The sequence below is a fragment of the Sebastes umbrosus genome, chromosome 24 (assembly GCF_015220745.1).
Source record: "Sebastes umbrosus isolate fSebUmb1 chromosome 24, fSebUmb1.pri, whole genome shotgun sequence".
Taxonomy (NCBI): domain Eukaryota; kingdom Metazoa; phylum Chordata; class Actinopteri; order Perciformes; family Sebastidae; genus Sebastes; species Sebastes umbrosus.
In genome coordinates, this window is record NC_051292.1 from 15,575,338 (window position 1) to 15,601,378 (window position 26,041).

General features: G+C 40.5%; 3 protein-coding genes across 3 annotated transcripts in view; 2 read left to right on the plus strand and 1 right to left on the minus strand.

Annotated features, from left to right (window-relative positions):
- Positions 1–26,041, plus strand: part of filip1l (filamin A interacting protein 1-like) — an 85,815-nt gene that overhangs the window by 3,705 nt on the left and 56,069 nt on the right. The gene's annotated exons all lie outside the window — the stretch shown is intronic.
- Positions 10,961–15,492, plus strand: LOC119483478 (cysteine-rich venom protein TEL1-like). The gene is made up of 7 exons (XM_037761586.1): positions 10,961–11,123; positions 11,369–11,487; positions 11,590–11,680; positions 12,943–13,085; positions 13,249–13,343; positions 14,050–14,132; positions 15,298–15,492. The coding sequence occupies exons 1-7, from the start codon at positions 11,048–11,050 to the stop codon at positions 15,423–15,425; spliced, it is 735 nt and encodes a 244-aa protein (XP_037617514.1). The 5' UTR covers positions 10,961–11,047; the 3' UTR covers positions 15,426–15,492.
- The window catches only part of LOC119483477 (epithelial cell-transforming sequence 2 oncogene-like), a 72,036-nt gene continuing 69,784 nt past the window's right edge, over positions 23,790–26,041 (minus strand). The window contains exon 22 of the transcript XR_005205694.1: positions 23,790–23,931. The gene's annotated coding sequence lies outside the window, so the exon portion shown is untranslated. The remainder of the gene's footprint in view (positions 23,932–26,041) is intronic.

Here is a 26,041-nt window from a genome sequence, read left to right on the forward strand (position 1 = left end):
CAAGATGGTGACGGCCAAAAACCAAGATGGTGACGGACAAAAGGCAAGATGGCGATGACCAAAAACCAAGATGGTGACGGCCAAAAACTAAGATGGTGACGGCCAAAAGTCAAGATGGCGACGACCAAAAACCAAGATGGCGACGGCCAAAAACCAAGATGGCGACGGCCAAAAACAAGATGGTGACGGACAAAAGTCAAGATGGCGATGACCAAAAACCAAGATGGTGACGGCCAAAAACCAAGGTGGTGACGGACAAAAGTCAAGATGGCGATGACCAAAAACCAAGGTGGTGACGGACAAAAGTCAAGATGGTGACGGCCAAAAACCAAGGTGGTGACGGCCAAAAACCAAGATGGTGACGGACAAAAGTCAGGATGGCGACAGCCAGAACTTTAACCCTTTAACATGTGTTTTCAGTTCATAAAAGTTACATTTTAGTCGCCAAAAATGCCTTATTCAGTGTTCGGTTGTACTTGGCTCCACCCTCTCGTGTCACATCTGGTTCGAAAAAAACAACACGGCAACGGCCAAAAACCAAGATGGCTACGGGCAAAATGCCAAACTCGAGGCTTCAAAACAGCAATCCACAAACCAATGTGTGACGTCACGGTGACAACGTCCACTTCTTATATGCAGATATTTTACTACTAGTATTGTAGCGTTGACATGGGGGTCAACCAGTACAAGAAGAGGACACATGGCGTTTGGCTGCAGGAACAGTGGCTTGTATCAGTCCTGCGGATCCAGTTTCTCTCACAGAATTGGTATTCTGTGCAGTTGGTACTGCTCGGAGCTCTGGGAAAAGAGCCCTATATATATACCAGGAGAGAAACACGCAATGTTGTCCCACATTAGTCTCTCTGTATGTCTCACAGCTTGACATCAAGTCAAAATAAGTCCGCTGGGATCAGTTTAGACGGCGGGGTTGGGCTTTGAAAGACCAGCTGGATGGTGCTTTCGCAGAACCCGTCCCCATGGGAGCAAGTGAAGACAAGCATACGAGGCTTGGGGACATCGGACTATAAAAAGGGAAAGTCTGTATTAAGAAGACGGAATAGAAGCATGTGATTCAGTCACTCAGAACGGGATACTATTTCCTAAATATTTTTGTAATCTTTAAAGAGAATTGCGTGTCAGCTCAACTCGTCCAGTCAGGATGTCCTACTGTTATATATAAGAATGATAAAGCACACTGTGGATAGCCTTTCCATTATCTTTATGTTGCATTTTATTGCTGACACCTTACTCCAGCAGAGCCTTTCCCCCCACATCACCATCAATACAGGCACAGCTTGACTCCAGGTGCATAAATAATTCACATACGTATCTTTAAGCTGTTTGCTGCAGCAGACACAGTCGCTGCTCATATCTGTGTAAAAGTGAGTAATGCTGCATGGAGCGTTAGGGATGGATGGCTGCCTGCGCTGCATTAAACACTATCAGCAGGGGAGGATAGCTGGAGGCTCCAATGTTATGTGTAACACACTTTGAAGTTTACATGCGTCTTTTACATACTCGGTAAAATCCAATAACCTGCTCAGTCAGACAGCTCAAATCCATTTTTCCGTCATGTCTGAGTCATATTTTTTTTGTAGATTTAGAGAAGCTGTTCTTCTTAGATCAGATTTTGAACAGTCGCATTATGTTCTGCATTTACGATCCTCACTCCTCACGCAAAACACGCTGAGACAAGAAAAACAAAATTGGCGAGAGAATATCAGAAGCAGAATGAATAAAAAATGACTCCAAGCAACAATGAAGAGTCCCTATTTCTAGCTTTTTTTTGTTATTGAACAGCTACAAGTCAAAGGCAATTTCACAAATTTTCATTTCCCAACGCTACTTATAGTTAGTCATCCACGTTGCTCTGATTTGCCAGTGCATTTACCTTGACTTTATTTAGTGCCAATGTTCTATGTTAAATATACAACAAGGATTCCTCCGCAAGCTGCTTGATGTGGCCAGTGCTTTCCATGATGCAGCAGAAACGGTCAGGGTCATGTGCACAATGAACCCTCAGCCAGACAGATTACCATCTAAGAGAGAAGAGTCCCTGTCTACTTCAAAATTTGAGGAAAAGAATTTCACTATATTCAGTTTTGGGTCAATAAGTTAAGGTGCTTTCGAACCTGTTCATTTCGTCCGGACCAAGGGACAAATTATACTTACAAAAGTAGACATACTTGCCAACCATGAGACCTTGAAAATAGGGAGTATTTAAAAACCAAAGTGGTTGGTCTGGGGGAGGAAAATTGAGTTTCAGAGACTTTGTTTCCTTCATTCTGGTGACTTTAAAGGTATTAATCGCCAATATGTGTAAGGATTGTAACATGACTTAAAAACTGAGACCTTCCCCCGACTTTCTCGGTTGTCTACTGATTTTGTGGACTGATTTTAAAGGATTCGGGTCTGTTTTGCCGGGAAAATCCAAAGAATATGAAGAGTGCCTTGCCTCTCTTCAGCTCCCCTTAAAGCACAGACATTGTTCAACTAACGTAGCAAAATATTGTCTCGAGTGCTTCAGCTAAGGTTGGCCAGCTTGCTGTAACTTACAGTAGTTATGCAACATGGATCTGCCATTGGTGGCTTCATAACATTAGCTGATAGAGTAATTTGCAAACTGCAAGCTAGTTAGTATCAAAATTTTGGAAGATTTCATTTGTTTTTAGTCGGGACTCTTGTTGTTCATTAACGAATCTGTTAGTGTGTGCTGTTTTGGCCAAATCTTTGCTCACCACACACTATAGGAACAAAACTGTTACATTTAACAAAACATGTGGTTATGTGTAGGGTCTCACATTTTGAAAATCTGTTAGGATCTGAAAAATCTTTTAGTGTGGGCCAGCCTTTAGGTGTGAAAGCACCCTTCTGGGTCTGGGGTCAGAGGTCAGATCTGGAGGGTAAACCAAATGTTGCAGTTTGAAGCAGCCGATTACAGTTAATTACAAAGACAGGAAACAGGGGGAAACAGCTAGCCTGGCTCAGTCCATATAGGTAATAACATCCGCCTAACAGCACCTCTAAAGCTCACTAATTAACACGTTGTTGTTTACTGGCGGTTATGTGCCAGACTAACTCTTGGCCGGGAGCAATAACTTCCAGAAATTGTCAGAGACTATGTTGTATTTACACCTCGTTTTGAATGGAGTAAAGAGAGGGTAACATGTTAATCAGCGACTACTTTTACATGCATACTAATGTTCTACTATTAATGACAATATTGTGAATTTGATACGGGTCACGTAAACAGCACATTCTGTTTGGATATTCTGAATGGAGCATTTTCCGATTAAGACGTGGGATATGCTGATATTAATCAGGTTTTAGGAGCATTCTTTGGACATGTGTACAGACCATTAAGAACATGCGTCTCAATTTGGGTTTTCACGGCAGTTTGTAACACGCAACCTCTTGCCTGTTCACGACCAGCTCTTTGAGTTGTACAAAAAAGGGCTGCATGACTATGGCCAAAATGATAATCACAATTATTTTGTTCAATATTGAGATCATGATTATTCTTTGATTTTAGTGACGACATTTTTAGTGCACTTTCACATTCAAATAAACAGAGCACTGCTTTCATTTCCATTTCCTGCTGTACTGTATATACAGTATATGCTGCAATATGACATAATACAGGAATATTCACCCTACCCTTTTGTCGGCGATATTTTAGTTAAATGCATCAATGTGGTGCACTTCAAGAGCAAAATTAGCAACATTAAGAGCTAGATAAACAATGTAAAATTCTCTCAATTTAATCATAAACACATTGGTTGTATCGATAACGTCGATCCCCAAAAGTGAAGCCAAAACATCTCGGTCACCGGCTGGTGGCTGGATGTTTAGGAAGCGCTTGATTTGATATGTTTTCTAAGTGCACAGCACATATTATAAATGTCAGTATCGCAGGCGATCATGTTCATTTAAATGTGGGAAGCCAAAATCGTGATTAATATTTGATTAGTTGTGCGGCCCTAAAACCAACTAGCCGTCAGTTTGCAGAGATGCATGTCTAAAAGAAACACACCTACTTTTAAACATTATGAAAGACGTGGATATCAGCAGGTTTTTGGATATGCACAAATATTCGCCACTGGTTACGTTAATTGGAGTAGGCGTGGCTGCATGTGAACAGTAATATTAGTGGAATATGAATTTTCATTAGCCGTGTAAACAGCTTAGTAGGAATATTGTTTTTTTTTCCAGAATAAGGGCAAAAAATGTGGATATAGAGTATAAATTATATGTAGAATACTGTATGTTGTACATGTAAATGGAGTCAGTGAGCTTTAGAGGTGTTGGTAGGAAGATTTTGTATCAGTCTTCCAACCAAACTCTCTGCAAGAAAGCGAACATTTGAACTACTGATGCTACAAGTTTGCTAAATGTGCACCCAAGCAAAGAGTAGCTTGTTCTCTACGGGTGCAGCTTCGCTTAGCTTGCTTTGTAGCCATACATTGTGTAAACCGACTCCTTACTCTTAGCTCTGTATCATGCCAACGTCAACGTGAACCAGCTCACATCTCGCTGCTATTTCTGCATTGTGCTCCCCAGCAGGGAGTCGGCTTTCGTTGTGAAATTCTTGGCATATGTAACATGATTGGATAAAGCGACACAGGTGGCGGCCTGACGCTCAATATGCACCGCAGAAAAAAATAAAACAAGGGAGCCCTGCTGCGAACGTTCCTCTTTGAGCTCAAGCCCCCCATTGTTGCCCCTCTCCGTGTTTGCTGTTGCTATAGAAATAGAGATGAGAGGGGCTTAGCATGGCGCTATGACTTTGCATTGCTTTTGAATTCGCTAAATGACAGGGTCAATTATCAGGCTATTTTCTGCTGACCCACTAACATTTCCCCTGCTCCCTCTTATTTAAGAGACGTGTTGAGAGCAAAAGGAACGGAGGAGGGAAAGGACAGGAGTGTTACAGTGGTGAGAAATGTCAGCGTCGCACCCTGTGACAGTTCATTTACTCGCTGTAGCCCGGACAACGCCGGACAGATTTGGGAAATGTCTTTAACAGGCGTGATTTGTTTCGGAGTGGGATTGTGTTTGGCAGGAGCGCGGCTGGGAGGAGGCCCATATAGTGTCGGTGGGGGTGAAGGTGCATTACACCCATCTGCCAAGATGACTCATAAGCAGCGCAGGGGGGCCAAAGCCACAATAGTGCTTCAGAGTTTGGTGTCCAAGTTGTGGAGGATGAACTGCGGCTTTTTGGGGGCTCATCCTGAAAGCGTGGCGCTTTTATTTCAAAACCTTGCATCCTCTCTTAAGCTGTTTTCATCTCTCTACCAGAATCAGGAGTTTGCAGAGCACAATACGTTACACGATAAACTAACTCTCGAAATTCATTCACTCTGAAGGAGCTGATGTTTTCACCTGATGACTCATACTGTAACAATGCACCGACACTCGGCTCAAAACACTGAATTGCAGCACAGCATGTACGACTGGAGTACACTGATTTGTTGAAAAAGAAAACATGACTCAGCTCACTGCTTGGAAGCAGCACAGCAGCTGAATATTAACAAAGCTGGAGAAAGATCCAGAGAACTGCATTATCATCCTCACGTTGGTGGTTACCTTGGGACAAACTGTCTCTTGTGGTATAATGCGATGCACCAGGCCAATGCTTTGTTAATAGCAGTGTTGCTGTTGGTCTTATTTGGGGCTTTTACTTCCTATTCCTCCCTGTTTTGATCAGCTTTTTGTAGTTTATAGTCTTCAAAAGTGTTTTTTTTTTTATGTGACCATTACCAATTGGCTTCATATTATCTATTGTTAATTATTGAGGTGTAATTTAATTTTCAACACGTGTTGCAAAGTACTTAAAGGTGCAGTGTATCTGATCTGGCGCCATCTAGCGGTGAGGTTGCAGATTGCAACCAACTGAAACTTCTCCTGTGTGCCAAGCTTGTTGGAGAACTATGGTGGCTGACATGAAAACGTGAATGGCCCTCTGTAGAGCCATTGTTTGGTTTGTCCTTTCTGGGCTACTATAGAACATGGCGACCGGCTCTGTGAAGCGGACCCACTCCGTATGTAGATATAAACAACTCATTCTAGAGTCCATTGCACATCGGGGGCATTTTTTTTTCATGCGATTAATGCACACGTCAATGCATTTTTCCGAGCTGTTGTATTTGTCATGAATACTTTCACAAAGAACGTGAATATTACAGGGCAAAAAAATTACGTAATCTTTTTCCGAAACAAGATTTTCTGAGCTTTAGCACCGCGAATAAACCAATCACATTGTGTGGTACGGGTTGAGTTGCGCCTATATTTATGAAACAACAACACGGAGGCTCCGTAGTCCGAACCAAGACCAAAGAACTGCCAAGAAATTAAAGTCCATTGTTCGTTCCATTGCAACATCAGCAGCAAAGCTTTGCTTCCACCATTTTGGACTGAAAGCAACTACCGGACGCCAGTAAAACGGCCGTCTAAAAGTGCCGTACAAATATAAAACAAAATGATTTGTCATATTCTACTGAAAATGGCCTGTGTTGAACAATAAAATATTATAAATATAATAAGCGTTTTCAGTCCAAAATGGTGGCAGCGGCTGTTGTAAAAAAAAAAACACCGTAGTTTCTCTTTACTTCTATACTCTTTGCCAAGACGGTAAAATTTCAACCTTGACAAAGGCAGCGCAGACCAAATCCAATCCTTCTGTTTTTACCTTTCACAATAAAAGCCCTACACATATAATATTCCCAGGCGAGTATTTTGCAATTTCCTGTTGTTTATTCATCACGCCCCCCGTGTGTCCATACACAAGGCCCATGCCTTAAGGTAACGACAACAATTCATATTTTCAGATGATTATACACTAAAGAAATATACTTGTTAATATTATTTTCCATTTCTGCCAATAGATCCCTCTAAATGTTACAAACTGTTCCTTTAAATGTCTCTTTCTGAACGCCATTTAGGCTCTGCTTTATATTAAGTTAGAGCCAAACCAGAATCACCTGTACATGTCTCTTTTCTTCATTCACTTGACTGATCTTAACAAGCGATCTATCAGGTTATCAAAACCTTTTTTACCGTTGTCACAATGAGTGCTGAGCTGACGAAGCAAGAAATTGGAGCTGTAATTATTAGCAGGGTGGGGGATTGAAAAAAATCACAGACGTCTGAGCTCCGAATGGGATTAAAATCACTGACCATCGCAGCTTATATTGAAATCATTACACTTCCCCTGCAGAAATTCATCCACTGCTACATAATGAGATCTGGATCCCCCATAATAGTGTGCCAACAAGATGCTTCGGGACATCCTGGATGCACCAACTCCAATAATTACTCATTATAAACAAATCTACCTGTTTGTCTGCAAACTCGATACAGTCCACCTTATTGACTCGCTGATTAGCACTATCCTGGAGACTCAATAGCACGCTATCATAAAGTCGATGCTCTAACAGCAGCTTAGACATTTGACTTTTAAAAAGTATGACTCATTGCACGTCTTATTGAGGAGGTTGCTGGGCAACTGGGCTGGGGGCTAGCCAGCAGGGACAAAAAGATGGAGGGAAGCAAAGCTAAGCCTACATTTAATACAGAAGTCGCATCAGCAGAGAGTTTACACAACGTCTACTGCTCGCTGCTTAAAAAACAGCTCTAACTATAATACATTATTTTTCTTTAGAGTAAAGCTAACAGTTGCTAATTGTCCTGCAACCACTGACATCTGGAACATACAGCTGCAGCAGCGACTGTTAAACATCCTCAGATGTCAATGTGTTAGTGGCTGGAGCTGGCGAAGACACTCAGCCATCCTTGCTGACTCAGGCTTTCTCCGAACGCTGTGCTCACCCGCTGCTGTTAAAGTGACAGCTCTGGCCTCGCCAGTTAAGCGTTTTTAAACACTTCATTTTGGACAAATCTGCAGCATCTCAATTACAAGCCTACTGTACTTTGTGATTTAGGCTGATGGCTGGAAAGTACCTTTCTCACTTGTTAAATGAAACCTTGGTTTGGTCGCTGAAGGACAAATGCAGCAGACTACAGTACAGTATCTCAGCAGGACGTGGTCCAACACCACCAGGCGATGTCTCAGCTCCGGCCTCGCTTCTACTGTGCAGAGATTGGATGACCCCTAATTTTAGCCCGGGGGTTTGTCGGCCACTGGACAGATTGGATTACAGGCAAAAAGGAGGGGACGCGATGCTCATTAGTTGGGGGATAATAACAAACATCTTGATATTTGATATTTCATGTCCCTAAAGACAGAGTCCATGTAGCCACTGATAGTGATTATTTGAACTCAAACTCAGGCAACTATTCTTATTGGATTGATAGCATTTGTATAATTAAAATCACATTTCATGTCCAGTCAATAGTTGTTGAGAATGAAAAAAAAATTCTAAAAATGTTTTGTTCACTTCTGGCTGGTTCACCAGAAGTGAACAAAACACTTCTGGTGATGGCCAAAAAGCAAGATGGCGACGTCCAAAAACCAAGATGGCTACGGCCAAAAACTAAGATGGTGATGGACAAAAATCAATATGGTAATAGACAAAAATCAAGATGGCGACAGACAAAAACCAAGATGTCGACGACCAAATACCAATATGGTGACAACCAAATACCAAGATGGCAACGGCCAAATACCAAGATGGTGAAGGCCAAAAATCAAGATGGCAACAGCCAAAAACCAAGATGGTGACAACTAAATACCAAGATGGCAACGGCCAAATACCAAGATGGTGATGGACAAAAATCAAGATGGCGACGGCCAAAAACCAAGATGGCGACGGCCAAAAACCAAGATGGCGACGGCCAAAAACCAAGATGGCGACGGCCAAAAACCAAGATGGTGACGGCCCAAAACCAAGATGGCAACGGCAAAATACCGAGATGGCGACGTCTCAAAACCAAGATGGCGACGGCCAAAAACCAAGATGTGACGGCCAAAAATGAAGATGGCGATGAACAAAAAACAAGATGGTGACGGCCAAAATGACAATCTTGAGGCTTCAAAACGACAGCCCACAAACCAATGGGTGACGTCATGTTGATAACATCCACTTCTGAAATACAGTCTATAGTCTGGACCAAAGTGGTGGACTGACCAATATCGCCATCTGTATGCTGGCTGATGTGATTATTACGTATGTTACCTGCCATATAATGATGCATATTCTAATATATATGCATGTATTGTTATATACTGTCCCATTTCAGAAGTGACGTTATCGTTGTAACATAGATTCTGGGTATCACAGCCAACCTGCCAAATTTAATTGTAGAACTTGTGACAGTAATGTGGAGAATTACACCCTTTGAGTCAATACATGAATCAATGACTGACACTTCAGAGTTAATCTTTCCGTGAGAAGCACTGTGTGTGTGACAGCATGTAGACCAGCTGATATATGCTGTGACCCTGTAATCCTCTACTGTCAATCCTCTGTCACTATACAGATGGATGGACAAACTGAGAATGCACCGGTGAGTGAATGGGTGCATGCTGATGTTGTCTTTATGAAGGGGAACAGAGTATTGCTAGTGCAGCAGTCACTATTAAAGTCATTGCGTGAAAGGCCAGAGGTCGGCTGAACAGACATACTCAGTTATAATTATTTCTATACTGGGTGGTGAGACAGACTTCGAGGATCATATAGCGTAGATGCAATTACTGCAGACAAAGTGACAGCCTGCTGACCAGCTGACTCTCTAATCTGTAGACCGGGGGACTGACGTTCAACATCTTGAGCCCACGACATGCACATTTTTAGTTTAGTGAAACATGGTTGTGTTTTGCATCAGCACAGGTGCATCAAAACCAGCCCCAACCGTTTGACATACACACGACCAGTCAAAAATGACTAAATAAATATGTAATTATGGCGGCATTGTTGATGAAGCTGAGCTGCATCATCCAGAGTCTCCAAAAGCTCCAAAAGGCCACTCCCAAAAATAAAAAAGTGCTGCCCTCTGCTGGCTGAACAGAGCTAAGGTCCCAATAAGGACCCCCAGAAACCTCTGAACAATACTTAACACAAAGTTATTATCATAAAATGAATTTAGGATGGACACTGAATGTTAAAAAACTACGTCATACAATGAATAAAGCACTGCTTACCTAAAGGAAATTGTTATTTTTACAGTTGGGATTATTATTTAAGATATAAACAGGATAACGGTGAAGACCTGAACTCAAGCTGTATTCACAGAGCAAACAGCCTCGTCCGGCATTACATAAGGACGCAGATAAAACAACCAAAGAGCTAATGGAACAGAAGAAAACACGGAATTTGTCAAAACATGAGCCTGTATGATTGTTAAAAATTCAAAGAAATACATAATACAGGCAAAAAATTGTATTAAAATAACAGGAAAACTCATCTCTGATGCAATATTCACTGGAAATAATCTGCAAAATGTATCCAAATCTTCCTGTTATCGCATTCACTATTTGGGTTAATTGTACAGTTTATCAGTTGTTCTGTATTGTTATTGATATGCATTGAATATAATAAGAAATAATCATAAAATGTGTCACTTAGTGTGTCAACTTCACAGATGTGTTAGTTGAGATCAAAATGAAGGCCGAGCATGTGGTCCGAGCAAGGGCGCCGGAAGCATGGCGGTAGGAAGTAGGGAAGGCTACTATTGGTTCTCCCATTTACGCCCCTTTTGTGTTATTGTGTGCTTTCACTAATGTAGCTGGGTTGAATCAAATACAGGTAAATACTGTATATTATGTAAGGGTCTTGTGGCGCTCATCAGACTGGTCCAAATATAAGATTTGGCGTCACTTATCACTGTTAGTTTACCCTTTTAATTATCAAGGTTTAGTTTAGATCCCGTGTTCCGTTCCTCTCATAACCTTGCCACATAAGAGGACCATACCGCGCGCCCCTTGATCACGGTTATCATAAACATATGTACTGCGTAAACACAGAGCTGCAGCTTTCCATAAATCCTCAAGGACGTTTCGCAGGCGCCATGTGTGTTCATTTGTCACATGTCGGCGTGGCTGCGCGTATATAAGCGACACCTGTAGCGGTTAACAGTCCTGTGTGTAACCATGGCGACCTACACTTTCACCTTCCTGTGCGCCTTGGGCGTCTTCGCTGCCTCGGCATTTGGCTCCAGACTGGTGAGTGAAATGAAATCTTTTACTATATAGAATTATATTGAGTGTATGTTTCTTATGTTTCTTAAAAATCTAGCGTACATTTCTATATTTTTGCTTGTAATGTTCAATAAACTAACTATTATATCTCCCTCCTTTCTTAAAACCATACCTGAAGGGGGGTGAGTGTTTGTAATTATTATTATTATTATAAAATTTGGTATAATCATACACATTCACACTTCACAACACATTATTTTTCGGTGTATTTAGGCGCCGGAGGATCCTCCACAGAGTTCTCCAAAGTCCCAGTTAACGCGAATCACATTGTGAACAAGCACAACGCCCTGAGAAGAGGTGTGCAGCCAACTGCCAGCAACATGTTGGAAATGGTAACATCCCGATCCAAAAAGCATACACTTGATTTGCTCTTACACATGCACCCTCGTGCAGCACATCAGTAACAATATAAATGTGTCCTCTGCTCCCCGCAGAGCTGGAGCAGCGAGGCCGCGGCCAACGCTCAGAAATGGGCCAACAGCTGCTCCATGAACCACAGCCCCGCCAGCTCCAGAGAGATCAGCAGTGAGTTCACCTCAGTTCTGTTTCAAACTATACTTCAGCCACACTGGTATCGCACAAGAACAAATGACATTACTGAGAGTAAGCAGCTATTTAAGGCACCGCGTCTACCATATGTACAGTATTTAATGACAGAAACATTAGTCCTTGCAGTGAATGTAGCTGGGTGAATCAAATACAGGTAAACATATTATGTATGGGTCTTTTGGAGATGATCAGACCGGTCCAAAATGAATGTTATATATGAATATCCGAGAGGAACAAACTCAACTGAATGAATCACTTTTGTTAACTGTGTTTGCCTTTGGATTGAGTGCATAAAAGGACAGATGTGGACTAATGAATGGTCCATAATGGCATCATTTGAATTATGATTTTTTGAGTTTTGCTTATTTCTCAGCAATAGGTTTGTTCATGTGTTTATTATTTTTTAGGGCTGTCAATCGATTAAAATAGTTAATCACGATTAATCGCAAAGGAATCACATTTTTTATACAAAATGTACCTTAAAGGGAGATTTGTCAAGTATTTAATACTCTTATCAGCATGGGAGTGGACAAATATGCTGCTTTATGCAAAATGTATGTATATATTTATTATTGGAAATCAATCAACAACACAAAACAATGACAGATATTGTCCAGAAACCCTCACAGGTACTGAATTTAGCATATAAGGGAGACTCGTTGGTACCCATAGAACCAATTTTCAGGCTTATGTACCCCTTTGAAAATGGCAGTTTTTCCTCAACGAAATTTAAGTTCGGAGCATTATTTAGCCTCCTTCTCAACAAGCTAGCATGACATGGTTGGTACCAGTGGATTCATTAGGTTTTGTAGTTTCATATGATGCCAGTATCTTCACTCTAGCTTTAAAACTGAGCCCGCTACAACCTAAAAATCACAAGTTGCGTTAAATAAATTAGTGGCGTTAAACAAATTTGCACATTATTATCGCGTTAACTTTGACAGCCCTATTTGTTTTTTGTATTGGTGGTTTGTTTGTCTAACTCGATGTATTTTTATGTAATTGTGATATATGATTTTGGCTTTGCGTTTTAAAAAAGTTTTATGTAGCGCATAAGTCATACCAGAGGTGGACGAAATGAGAAGCCAGTGTCTGATATTTAATCCAAAAAGTCAAATTCAATAAATGTGAAAGCCACGACGTTGGCTCTCAACCCAATCATGTAATCTTTTAACTACTTCAAAAATGATGTTTGAGCGCACATTATTCATTCATTCTCTCCTCCTGTTTAACTGCAGCTAGCGGCTGTGGAGAGAACCTGTACATGTCCAGCTTTGAGAACACCTGGGAGAACGCTATCCAGAGCTGGTACGACGAGGTGAAGGACTATCGCTACGGAGTGGGATCTACCAATGGAGGAGTGATCGGACACTACACACAGGTTCAACTTATATCCTTTCATTTGGACTAATTCGCCTACAAATGGGCCAAAACTTGAATGAATGAGTTAAAAGGGACTCAGTAACCCAAACTATAAAAACAGTATTATACATTAATGTCATCGTGAGCTCCTGATTTGATTTGATCTGTTGTTCTATGCACAGGTTGTTTGGTACCGGTCCAACAAGGTTGGCTGTGGTGTGGCCATCTGCCCCAACGCTAGTTACAAGTACTTCTACGTCTGCCAATACTGCCCAGCGTAAGTACAAAATATTCTATTTCTCTTTTTCAATGGAAAGTCCAGCATATTTTCTCCCTTTTGGTGACTATTTACATGAATATTTATTTATCCATTGTTTTAAACGGATCCAAGATCAAGTTCCTTCTACAGTAAAAAAATTAAATAATAAAAAACTAAATGTTAAAAAAACAACAAAAATTAGAGTAAAATATCCTAATTCAAATAAATGTCAAAAACAATAAATTTACAGGAATTTTCATTCAAGGTTTTTGCAGAGAAACACTGTTAATTTATTTTTCCCAAATAATTAAGACAAAAAAATGCAATAAAGTGACAGCACTATGATTTCTGCAGAGTAATATCACATGTATTTGGGAGTTAAGTAAGAAAAAGGAAATAAGTTTCCAAAAATAATTGATTTTTCACACAGATTTTCATTTTCTGATAAAAGTGTTATAGTTTTTGTACATTTCAGACCTACTGTTAAGTGCTATTCTAATTCAAATAATGTCGAAAACATCGTTAGAATACTGAAGTGGAAGAACAATGATGCTCTGCAGCAATGAGAAGTAAAAATCGGTCCCTCTACACCTCGCTGAGTCTTGATTAAATAGTTATTCAAAGTGCTTTGCCTTCTAAGATCATATTGGTGACATGTTTGGGTTGATATCCAGTGTGAGTGTGTATTGCTGTTTAATATTTGATGCTTTGGCCCATATCACAGTGGAAACTCCGATATGGATCACCCCTACCAATCAGGACCAACCTGTGGTGACTGCCCCAACGCATGCGACAAGAAACTGTGCAGTAAGTGGCAAATACAGCACTTCACTACTTTAAAGTGTGGTATAAACCATTTTTTAAATGTTTATATACTGCTTATACATAAGATAAGTGTTACCAGAATGGGTTACCCCTTTACACATTGTTTTTATGAACACATTACAAAACAAACACAGGACTTTCACCACGGAGACCGATGTTGAAACATAAAGTAAACTTTACGCTTGTTACGTAACGTTACGTAAGAAAGTCCGCTAAGGGCAGTTGTTATTTATTGATGCTAGTTACGTTGTTACGGCATATTTTAACACAAACCATGATTTGATTTTACCCAAACCTTAACGAAGTTATTTTGTTAGGGATGCACCGATATGACTTTTTCAGTCTCATTACCGATACGGATTCCTGGGCTTTGGGTATCGGCCGATACCGAGTACCGATCCGATACTAGTGTTGAATTAATAAGCTGTATGTATCATTCTTTTCATAACTTTGTAAAACACAATGTTACAAATAAATACAGAGATAACATAACATAAATGTATTGAATTGTTATTCATTATTTAAATAATAAATCGTACACCAACAACTTGGCAAAAAAATCTTTTATGCATTTAGTGCAAAACTTAAACAGGAATTAAAATTCCAGTATATAATATAGTATAGTATAGATCGGCCTCATTTTCACCGATATCCGATCCGGCTTGAGTCTGTATTGGCCCGATATCCAATCCGGTATCGGTGCATCCCTAAGTTTTGTTGCCTAAACCTAACCAATCACCAATTCACAATGTTAACTGCGTGGCATTTTGCGTTTCTGCAAGCGTGCTACGAGGCTGAAATGTATTTATGAATAGTGTTTTTGGTTCAGAAACGTTCAACGTATCCGTGGTTTGCAGAAACGTACGAGGCATTTTTTCTATAATTTCCTGTTTTCATTCATTGATGATCACGGTATTCACTTTATTAGCAGGGCAGTTAGCTCAGTCAGCTAGGATAACCCACTATATATAGATCGATAGTTTTTTTAGATAGTAGGGAGATCACCACCAGTTTTCCTTTTTTTCAATGTAATGAACAATTCAGGAAAACTTTCTCTGCCTTCAGAACATCTTCCAGAAGAAGTTGTAGGACTCTCAATAGTTTTTTATTCATGCATCCATTCTCCTTTCTCCTCCGTCTCTTGCAGCCAACCCCTGTCCCTACGCTGACAAGTACAGTAACTGTGCTGACCTGAAGAAGCAGTGGACCTGCTCCAGCAGCGACGTGTCCTCTTGGTGCCCCGCCTCCTGCAAGTGCACGACCCAGATCATTTAAATGCCACATGTGGACACATGGGCTCTGACTCATCAGTCAGCTTCAATAAAACATACGCATCTCTAAAGCTTGCGTCTCTCTGCTGATTACTGAACAGGTCAAATAGTATTAAACCAGAGCAGAGGACGGGATGCATGGTTGGGTCAAACACGGGACTTTCATCCAAAAAGTACCAAAAATAACTTATTTGAACCCAAAACATCCTCTTTTACTAAATATAACCATGTAGTTTTGTTGCCTAAACCTCAACATAATTGAGAATTTTGTTTCTTAATTAAAAGATTTGATCGTCCACTTCTGTACTCTGCTACATTTCAGAGTGAAATATTGTACTATATTACCCGTTTTATTTTGCATATTTCGCAGTTTATTCATTTCAGTCTGAAATAGGGTCCTAAAATTGTAATTTTTTTATGAAAAGTGAAAACATCTGCCGGTGTATGGAGCTATATATACCAACTGTGTGTGTGTGTGGGTGTGTCGTCATGGCAAAATGTGGTCCTGGAGACACCTACTGTAGCAGGAACTAGCGCAGAAGAGGTTTGGAGTGCTTTGCCAGGTGTTTTTATGTCTGCCTGTCTGTGGATGGATTTTGTCAACGAGATATGGTCACAACGGTGCAAGATGCAGTCACGAAACTTTACAGGTGTGTAGTTGAGATCATAATGAAAGCTAAATTCAAAGATGGGTGTGGTTGGAGCAAGGGCGCCGGAAGTAAAGGGGTAGGAAGTGGGGAAGGGTCTCCCATTTTACGCCCCTGGCCCGATTTTGCGTAGCGGCTGGTGTGATCTCATTGCAAGATTGTCTCTAGTTTTTGCTCTATGTGATTGACAATGTCCTTTTGTACGTGTGAATCAACTCCCATAAGAGTGACTGTAGGAGCTAAAATGTGTATTTAGCCTGTGTTGTTTATTAGTATTTGTTTAGGGAGCACACCTTCTGTTTGGTTACGATCACCTCCGGTAATTGGCACAGGGGTGTGGTTTCACTTTATTTACCTGTTCACTTGGACAGCTAAGTCCGATATGTTCAGTTGACTGTCGGGTCCTATTGGAGTTTTTCCAGTGCAATTATTTAGGGCTTTCAAAGTTAACGCGATAATAGCGCAAATTCATTTTAATGGCACTAATTTCTTTAACGCATTAACACTATCGATCGAGAGGTTGTAGCGGACTCAGTTTTAAAGCTAGAGTGAAGATACTGGCATCATATGAAACTACAAAACCTAAAGAATCCATCGGTACCAACCATGTCATACTAGCTTGTCGCAGAAAAGGCTAAATAACGCTCCAAACTGTCATGTTCATTTTCAAAGGGGTCCCTTGACCTCTGACCTCCAGATCAGTGAATGTAAATGGGTTCTATGGGTACCCACGAGTCTCCCCTTTACAGATATGCCCACTTTATGATAATCACATGCAGTTTGGGGCAAGTCATAGTCAAGTCAGCACACTGACACACTGACAGCTGTTGTTGCCTGTTGGGCTGCAGTTTGCCATGTTATGATTGGAGCATATTGTTTTATGCTAAATGCAGTACCTGTGAGGGTTTCTGGACAATATCTGTCATTGTTTTGTGTTTGTAATTGATTTCCAGTAATAAATATATACATACATTTGCATAAAGCAGCATATTTGTCCACTCCCATGTTGATAAGAGTATTAAATACTTGACAAATCTCCCTTTAAGGTTCATTTTGAAAAGATAAAAAATGTGTGATTAATCGCGATTAACTATTTGAATTGATTGACAGCCCTACAATTATTGCTTGTAATTCTTTTCATTTACGCATCTGGACTTAATTATGGATTTGTTTGAATGCGTCACAGTCAAGAGTTTACTTGGCCTCTTAGCGGTGTTTTTGATCGATAGTAGTTGCTGCAGTGACTGAAGTCGCATAGCGGCACAAACAGCGGAATAAGTGACTAGCAAAGAAAACCTCCATATTAGGAAGAAGACGTGGGTTTTTTGTGTTGCAACATTAATTTGATCTGACGGTGTTTTCGTCCGTCTGTGTTGATATGTGTGTACATGTTGGGGATAAGGGCAGAGAGGATCACGGTGTCAGGACGTTGGGGCTTGTAGGTGATTGTAGGTCTTCTTCCCTGGTGGCCCTTGTGGTGACAGATCACTCCGGCTATTCACACCTTCCTACCATCGGATCTGTCTGGAGCTGCCCTGTCATGCTGTGCACACAGGACACTTACGAGGGGGCGGAGGGGGAGTGGGAACAGAGGATCGGATTTTAAAACAGGGATGTTCTAATCTGGATGTTTTTAAAAATGTTGCCCAATCAGGGAAAACACAACACTTTCTATCAGTCTGAACACCTGGACAGGGGCATGACAGGGAACACATTTAGCAGCTCTGGCAGCATTTGATGTGCAAATTTGTTTCATGTGTTTGCTTCATTTGATCTGTTTAGGTAATTGCAGAGCATTTCCTGTAACCAGTGGAGGAGGTGTTACGTTATATGCGCTCCTCAAAGCCACCAGACTCCATTGACAGAAACAGTAATTTTACCTCGCGGATCATTGTAAAACTCAACTATTATCATCAAAACCGTCTTTGTTGGTCTTTCCAAAAATCACCAACTCTGGTTTGAGAGTTTAAAAGAGAGGCTGAATAAGTAACAGATATAAAAAAGAAGTAACCGCCGTAACATTGCCACTGTTTACTAACCCTGTTTTACGGCATGTTTGTGACGTTGAAGGTGACACACCAGAAAAAACAACAACAAAAAAAAACACGGGTTGTCCCATGTTTAAAAAACCTGAATAAATGCGCTAATTTTGGTGGAAAAAGGGTATATGTTTGTCTGTTGTTTGGTGCTTAACAGGTAGTGGGTTTATCAGAGCTGAAAACTACAACGGAGTATTAGGGCCATATTTAGGGGGGAAAAAAAATCTGAGATTTTATTACGAGAATAAAGTCATAACTTTACGAGAAAAAAAGTTGTAAAATTACGAAAATAAAGTCGTAAATTTAAGAGAAAAAAAGTTGTAATATTACGAGAAAAAATCCATAACTTTACGAGAACAAAAGTTGTAATATTAGGAAAACATATTACCAGCAACCAACAAAACGGGCGAGAGGACATAGCAGCCTGAGCCTGCTTCTGGACGGGTAGTAGCTGTTTGTCTCGCTTTATCTCTTCGGAATAAATGCAGTTTCTTGCACAATCTTTTCCAGGTCCTAATACTGATGATAATGTGCTGCTGCTATACCAAAAGATTAAGTATTTCCTTATTTGTGAAACCTTTACTAAAGTAGAACTTCACAAGCTGCTCCACGTTCCTCATTTTCACACAGGGTGCTCTATTTCCCCTCTAAAAATAACACGTAAAACTTATCACTTTATTCTCGTAATATTACGACTTTTTTCTCGTAAAATTACAACTTTATTCTTGAAATCTCCGATTTTTTTTCCCTCAATGTGGCCCTAATACTCCGTCGTAGAAAACAACTGCTTGATTGACGAAAGGTTGTAACTATCTTTGGGTTCATCACCTTTCACATGCTTTTTTCCATATATAGAAATATTGATTAGTGCAGCTTTAAAGTATCGTACCAAACGTAGCAAAGTCATGCCACCACCTCAGACGCAGCAGCCAGCCTCCCACTGAACTGGATGACCCTTCTTATGGTGTTACATGTATGATATTACTACCGCCCTGCAGCTCAACTCAGCCAACTCAAAGCCCATGAGTCCTCAGAGCTTCTCTTCCTCATAATCACCTGCTCCAAAACAGACACGGTTACAGTCTGATGACACCGAGCATGGAGCACCTGCCAAGGCCTGAAAGTCGATACGGGATATTAAATATATTGGGCGTGTTTAGAACATGTATTGGGGCTGACTATACATAGAGTCAAAGAGCAACAGCGAGAGAATGAGGTTCACTTCGTATGCGTCATGTTATGTTGCGCTGAATCCAAACAGAATTACTGGCCCCATTAAAAAGTCATTTGGTCTCAGTTCTGGTTGAGAGGTCGCCGAACTTCTGTCCTGCTGTCTGTTATTGTTTTCACCAGCTTGACCTTGTTAAATGTGAAGACCTTGGCACGGCGTACATCACTAATATACAATTACAGATGTTACCCATGCACACAGTGTCGAACGCGGCATCGGAGCCAGCCGTGAGATCATGAGAAAGACATTCTCATGGCAACACAAAGCAGACAAACAAGCAGACAGTGTGTTTTCAGTCCAGGCAAGTAAGACTAAGAGCATGTACGCTTGGCCACGTTTCATGGTTTCACATCAGACTTGGCTCTCCTCCCAGACTGAAAACTGCTGCAAATGTAAACCTGACAGAGGAAGCATGAGTCCCCATCCATGCTGTGTCTTTCCTCCTTTATTCCCACACAACTAATCACCTCCGCTGTCCTTAAAGTCAACAGCTTTATGTCATGTTACCTGGATGAGCTGAGAAATCAGAAACACATTTGTTTTCTTCCTACTGAGATTCTCTGTTGTTTCAGTGTCCCTCAAGCCAAGACAAGTTTTGAATTTACATTCGGGCTGTCAATAAATTAAAATATTTAATCACGATTAATCGTAAATTAATTGCACATTTTTTTATCTGTTCAAAATGTACCTTAAAGGGAGATTTGTCAAATATTTAACACTCTTATTAACATGGGAGTGGACAAATATGCTGCTTTATGCAAATGTATGTATATGTTTATTACTGGAAATCAATTACCAACACAAAACAATGACAGATATTGTCCAGAAACCCTCACAGGTACTGCATTTAGCATTAAACAATATGCTCAAATCATAACACGGCAAACTGCAGCCCAACAGGCAACAACAGCTGTCAGTGTGTCAGTGTGCTGACTTGACTATGACTTACCCCAAACTGCATGTGATTATCATAAAGTGGGCATGTCTGTAAAGGGGAGACTCGTGGGTACCCATAGAACCCATTTATATTCACATATCTGGAGGTCAGAGGTCAAGGGACCCCTTTGAAAATGACCATGGCAGTTTTTCCTCGCCAACATTTAACATAAAATGTGACATAAATTGATATTTCTATTTTAATTTGCTTCTTTATTTTTATTTTATAAATTCCCTTATTTATTTACTCTTCTGTATAATTTCCCCTTTTATTTATTCATGCATTTATTTTTTAATTAATGTATTTATTTGCTACATTTAATGACACATTTATTGAGTAATTTATTTATTCATTAATTTAATTTTGGCAGGTTCTGTCCTCTATAGTATTTCTGTTGATTTCTGTAGCAGTTCACTGACTTAGAGTTTTCATGTTCAAGTTTTAATGGCAACATGGCGCCCCCTGGTGAAAAACTAAATAGCAGATATTCCCTAGGATATGCACACTACAGTATCTTAGGACAACTGCCTGCATGGATAGGTGAATTCTGTGTTGCAGCAGAGCAATTTATCATCGCTGCTTCATTTCCGGCTGGAACACCTCTCTCGACATCAGATTGATAAATGCACAGCTGTTACTGAATATGATCTCTGAGACATGCTTGCAGGGGGGAATGTGCTAACATTGACACTGTTACAGTTTCTGGCCAGTCCAAAGATTTCCTGGGATTGCATCATGTAGCAGAGAGGAGGCATTTTGAACAGCTAGAAGCTCAGCGAGTCACAGAGAGCGTTACTACATCTGAGCTGAAGCATCTCTGTTTGTCTGCCTGAGCTGTGGACGGATTAAGTGCAGAGGAACTCCCAAACCACTTCTCTTGTTGCTTTACGGTCCAGCAGCGCTAATACTCGCAGGAAACATCTCCGACGGTTTTATGGCACCTCATCCAACCCTGAGGCCTGGAGGCTGATCGCTACCTGTTGCTGCGGCAACCCCTGCACTGTTTGTACACATTTCACTTGAGGTTTTTTTTCGGCTGGATGACGGAAATCCCTCCGGCACGTCATGCTGCTCTCTGACAAGTCACTGTTTGGGTGCTGTTATCATTAATGATGCATTTAACACTGGAAGTGGAGCAATACAAGAAGAAACACTAGAACTATACAGTATATATATCTTACAATGGAAAAGCCCCACACCTTCTTCCAAGGTATTCACCTAAAACAGATTTATTACCACTTAATGGGTCTGTCTGTATATGATTAAGACCTATCCGTTGTATTAATGGGCTCTGAAAGCTGTTACAGCATGTAGCTCTAACAGCGAAATGCAAAACTCCTGCACCATAAAAACAAGAACATGTATTATATGAACTCTCTTGTCGTTTAATCATCGCTGACATTAACTTGTATCCCTCTCTTTCTTCTGCTCTTTCTGTGTGTGGCCTATGCAGAGACATAAATATGATGGTGAATAATGACGTGCATGCGTGGATGAATAACAACATGCAAGCATGTGTGGTACATTTACTGCAAAGATGTATAGCAGACGTTAGCTATCTACGCATGCAGAAGGAAGCTGGATCTGAACTGCCGGTATTGTCCAACACTAAAAAACGGATATTTGATTACACAGTGAAGCACATGGCTGCGACCTCGCATTCATCACTCCTGACCGGGACTTTTAACAGTGTGAAAAATGTGCGACATCTGATCTGATTTTACATGGATCTCCTACTGTACACAGTTACCTCTGATATATCGGTGCATGACTTTACAGTGTTGCCCTGAGTCAATGCATGCTGCGATGAAAACAAGCGTTTTAAACCTAATTCGCCGTGCCTTCCTCTCTTTGAAAAGCAGCTTCTCCTCCACATGACATAAATTTTTCATGGGCCACAAATATAAAAAGGCCACAGCAGCGTTAAACTTCTGGTATCTCAGTTTAAAAACGGTTGTACCTGCTTCATAAAGGTGTAGCATTTTGGGAAATATGCTTATGTGTTTTCTTGCAGAGAGTTAAATTGATGCCACCTTCCCATGTCCGTAGACTATATATGAAGCTACAGCCAGAAGCTGGTTAGTTAGCGTAACCCAGGGGTCAGCAACCTGCGGCTCCGGAGCAACATGCGGCTCTTTAAATCCTCTCCAGTGGCTCCCTGTGGATTTTTAAAAAATTAGTGGAAATGAATAACTGTTTTTTTGTTTACATTTTAAATTGTATTTATCATTGTTGTAGGTCTATGGTACGACGGTACGATGGAGTATTCAATTCAATTTATTTTTATATAGCGTCAAATCATAACAGAAGTTATCTCGAAACGCTACTTAGGGCTACATTGAAGAAAAAAATCGGAGATTTCGAGGATAAAGTCATAATATTAGGAGAATACAGTCAGAAGTTTAAAAGAAAAAAGTCATAGTATTATGAGAATAAAGTCATAATATTATAAAGTAGTCATTTTACTCATTTATTTTCTTTTTTCACGTAAAGTTATGACTTTATTCTCGTGATATTACGACTTTTTTTCTCGGAAAATTAAGACTTTATTCTCGTAATATTACGACTTTTTTTCTTGTAAAGTTATGACTTTATTCTCGTCATATGACTTTTTTTCTCGTAAAGTTCTGACTTTATTCTCGATATATTACTTTTTTTCTCGTAAAGTTCTGACTTTATTCTCGATATATTACTTTTTTTTTCTTGTAAAGTTATGACTTTATTCTCGTAATGTTACGACTTTTTTTCTCGTAAAGTAATGACTTTATTTTTGTAATATGACTTTTTTTCTCGTAACGTTATGACTTTATTTTCGTAATGTTACGACTTTTTTCTCGTAATAATATGACTTTATTCTCGTAATATTACGACTTTTTTTCTCGTAAAGTTATGACTTTATTCTCGAAATGTTACGACTTTTTTTATCGTAAAGTAATGACTTTATTCTCGTAATATGACATTTTTCTCGTAACGTTATGACTTTATTCTCGTAATATGATTTTTTTTTTCTCGTAAAGTTATGACTTTATTCTCGTAATATTACGACTTTTATTCTCGTAATATTACGACTTTTATTCTCGTATTATTATGACTTTATTCTGTAAATCTCAGATGTTTTTTCCCTCAATGTGGCCCCCAGTACTCCGTAGTACATTGTCTCTTTGGCCCTCACTGCATTAGACGACGCCATTGGCGAGCTGAAGGGCTCCATCAAGAAGGGCGAGGACTTTGTGGCCAATATGAAGTGAACGTGTTAGGGGCGTTGAGTCAGATTGTATCACTATATACTTAGACTATAAGCTGTGTTACCTTCATCACAATGCTCAGATGTTTTGCGGCTCCAGACAGAATTTGTATTTTTTTTTCTGCCTAAAATGGCTCTTTTGATAGTAAGGGTTGCTGACCCCTGGCTTAACCCAAACACTGGAAACAGCTAGCTTGGCTCTGTGCAAAAGAAACAAACGCTGCCTACCAGAAAAGCTTGGGATATGTTCAAAGAGAACCAGTTTGTGTGACATGTTACCTCTCAGTCAAGCTACCTGTTTCCCCATGACTGTATATAAGAAGTGGACGTAGTCACTGTGACGTCACCCGTTGGTTTGTGCCTCGGCATTTTGTCCGTCGACATCTTGGTTTTCCTTGTCCATCTTTTGCAACTGGAAGTGACACGAGAGGGTGGAGCTAATTACAACCGAACGCTAAATAAGACATTTTTAGGCGACCAAAATTTTGCAATCAACTGAAAACACAATGTGAAAGGGTTAAAGTTGTAAGACGAAAACAACAACGCTGTGGTAGCGACCTGTCAATCACAAGGTAGCCCCGCCCTAAAGCATCCCCTGCTTTATGGTCTATCTGACTCTAAATGGGACCATCATTTACTAAATGAACATCATGCTGTATTGAAGAAGACTTGAAACTAGAGATTGAGACCATAAACTCATGTTTACAATGTTTACTGAGGTAATAAATCAAGAGAGAAGTAGAATCATTTTCTCATAGACTTCTATACAACCAGAGGAGTCGCCCCCTGCTCTTCTGCATTGGCTTCACTTCACAGACCTGGACTGGTCAAAACCAGCAAATCTCTCAGCAGAATGTATTCTATCCTCAGATTAATGTGCTAGGATGCTACCTGTGATGATCTTTTGGACATTTATGCACAAAAGAAAAAGTAATTTTTCCTCCTAATGCTGGTGTTGGAAAGCAACACCGTGCATGTCTGAGTCCATCCAACTGGACCGGTTACATAATCTACTCAAGCCACCTGAAAGCATTTAATCCTCATATATGGATTCAAACACCAAAGTCCCCTCTTGAAATGGTGATTTAGTGTACGCGTTGTGTACAGTGAGCAGCATACAGATCCTCCAAAGGATATACTGCAGCTCCTCCATCTTTCCCTCCCCTCTCTTCCCTTTCCCTGCTCTCTTTTGATCTGCGTTTCTCTCCCCCTCAATCATATTGACAGCAGCGTGATGTCAGGCTGCAGGAATCCACTCTGTAATTTCTGTGTGCCTGTGCAGTGGTGGGTGTGTACAGGCAATGCATATGTTCTGCGAGTGTCCACACCAGGCTCCTGTTTGCATGTGTTTCCATGCGTAGGAAGTGTGTGTGTGTGTTGGAGTTTTTTGTAGCACACCTTTCACCCTCTTGACTTTAACAACCCTCCCTCCGCTTTACATCAAGCTCACATGAAAAGTGAAGTCATCGCTGAAGAGCCATCTTGTTTGAGCTTTCAGAGTGTACTTAAAGGTATATTGACACATAGTTTGTGGAACATCTGGGAACTGCTTTGCGTGGTGCTGGTTTAGATTGCGAGTCCCAACAGTCACAGAAAAGATCCAAAATCATAAAGCCCCAAAATAATAAGCTTAATCGCTTTCTGAGGTGTTCAGATGTGTGATAAAATGACTTGACGGCCATTATAGAGGGACTTTACGAGGGTTTCTGTGTTAGTGACTGGCTGGCAGGCTGGCTTGGTGAGTTCATTGCGTAGAAACTCTTTGAATGAAAGAGCCTTTTGACCTGGTAGCTAGTCGCAGAAACCTCGGTGGTCTCGGCTAGACGAGTCCAAACTGCCAACTGTTTCCAGTAACAGCTTTGCTTTTGGCTTCGGACATTGTCCTCGCTGCTTAATGAGAGCGCAAGGTAATGGAAGGGCCTCAGGGAAGGAGGGGGGAGAAAAGGAAAGAGAACTTATGAATGAATAAGCTGGTTTTTATTAATATTGCTAATTTTGAGTGTGGCTCTAGGGATGGCCCAGACTGAACTATTTCAACAACTATTGGATGGATTGCCATGAAATGTTTGTACAGACATTGTTGTTGCCTAGAGGATGACTCCCAAAACACGTTGGTGATCCCCTGACTTCTCATCTAGCGCCATCATCATGTCAACATTTTAATTTATCCAATACTTAAAGGTATCGTATCGCCAGATTCTCGCCAGCTCTAAACAAGTTTTGCTTTGCCTCTGTGTGCGTTCACTTGCTACAACCCTGATCCTTTAGAAAAGCTACTGTGTAAATGTATGCATACCTGAAATGAAAAGTCATAGGGACTTTAAACCTAAAAGAATACATTCATTAATCCTCACTCTGTGTATTAACGTGCTCGTGCTTGAATGATTCTTTTCAATATGTTGACTTTAGTGCCAAAACCGAGCCAAGCAGCCAAGTCCCTTGTATAAGATGTGAGCACCTGTTAATCATAACGTCACCTCCTGGCACTGAAAATGAGAAATGATTGGACTTCAAACTGCTCT

What these genes read in the sequence shown, in the direction of transcription:
- LOC119483478 (XM_037761586.1), top strand. Translation starts at nt 11,048, where the DNA reads ATGGCGACCTACACTTTCACCTTCCTGTGCGCCTTGGGCGTCTTCGCT. An exon ending in CAGCTCCAGAGAGATCAGCA is followed by an intron (nt 11,681 to 12,942) that starts GTGAGTTCACCT and finishes GTTTAACTGCAG; the next exon opens with CTAGCGGCTGTGGAGAGAAC. An exon ending in GTCTGCCAATACTGCCCAGC is followed by an intron (nt 13,344 to 14,049) that starts GTAAGTACAAAA and finishes CCCATATCACAG; the next exon opens with TGGAAACTCCGATATGGATC.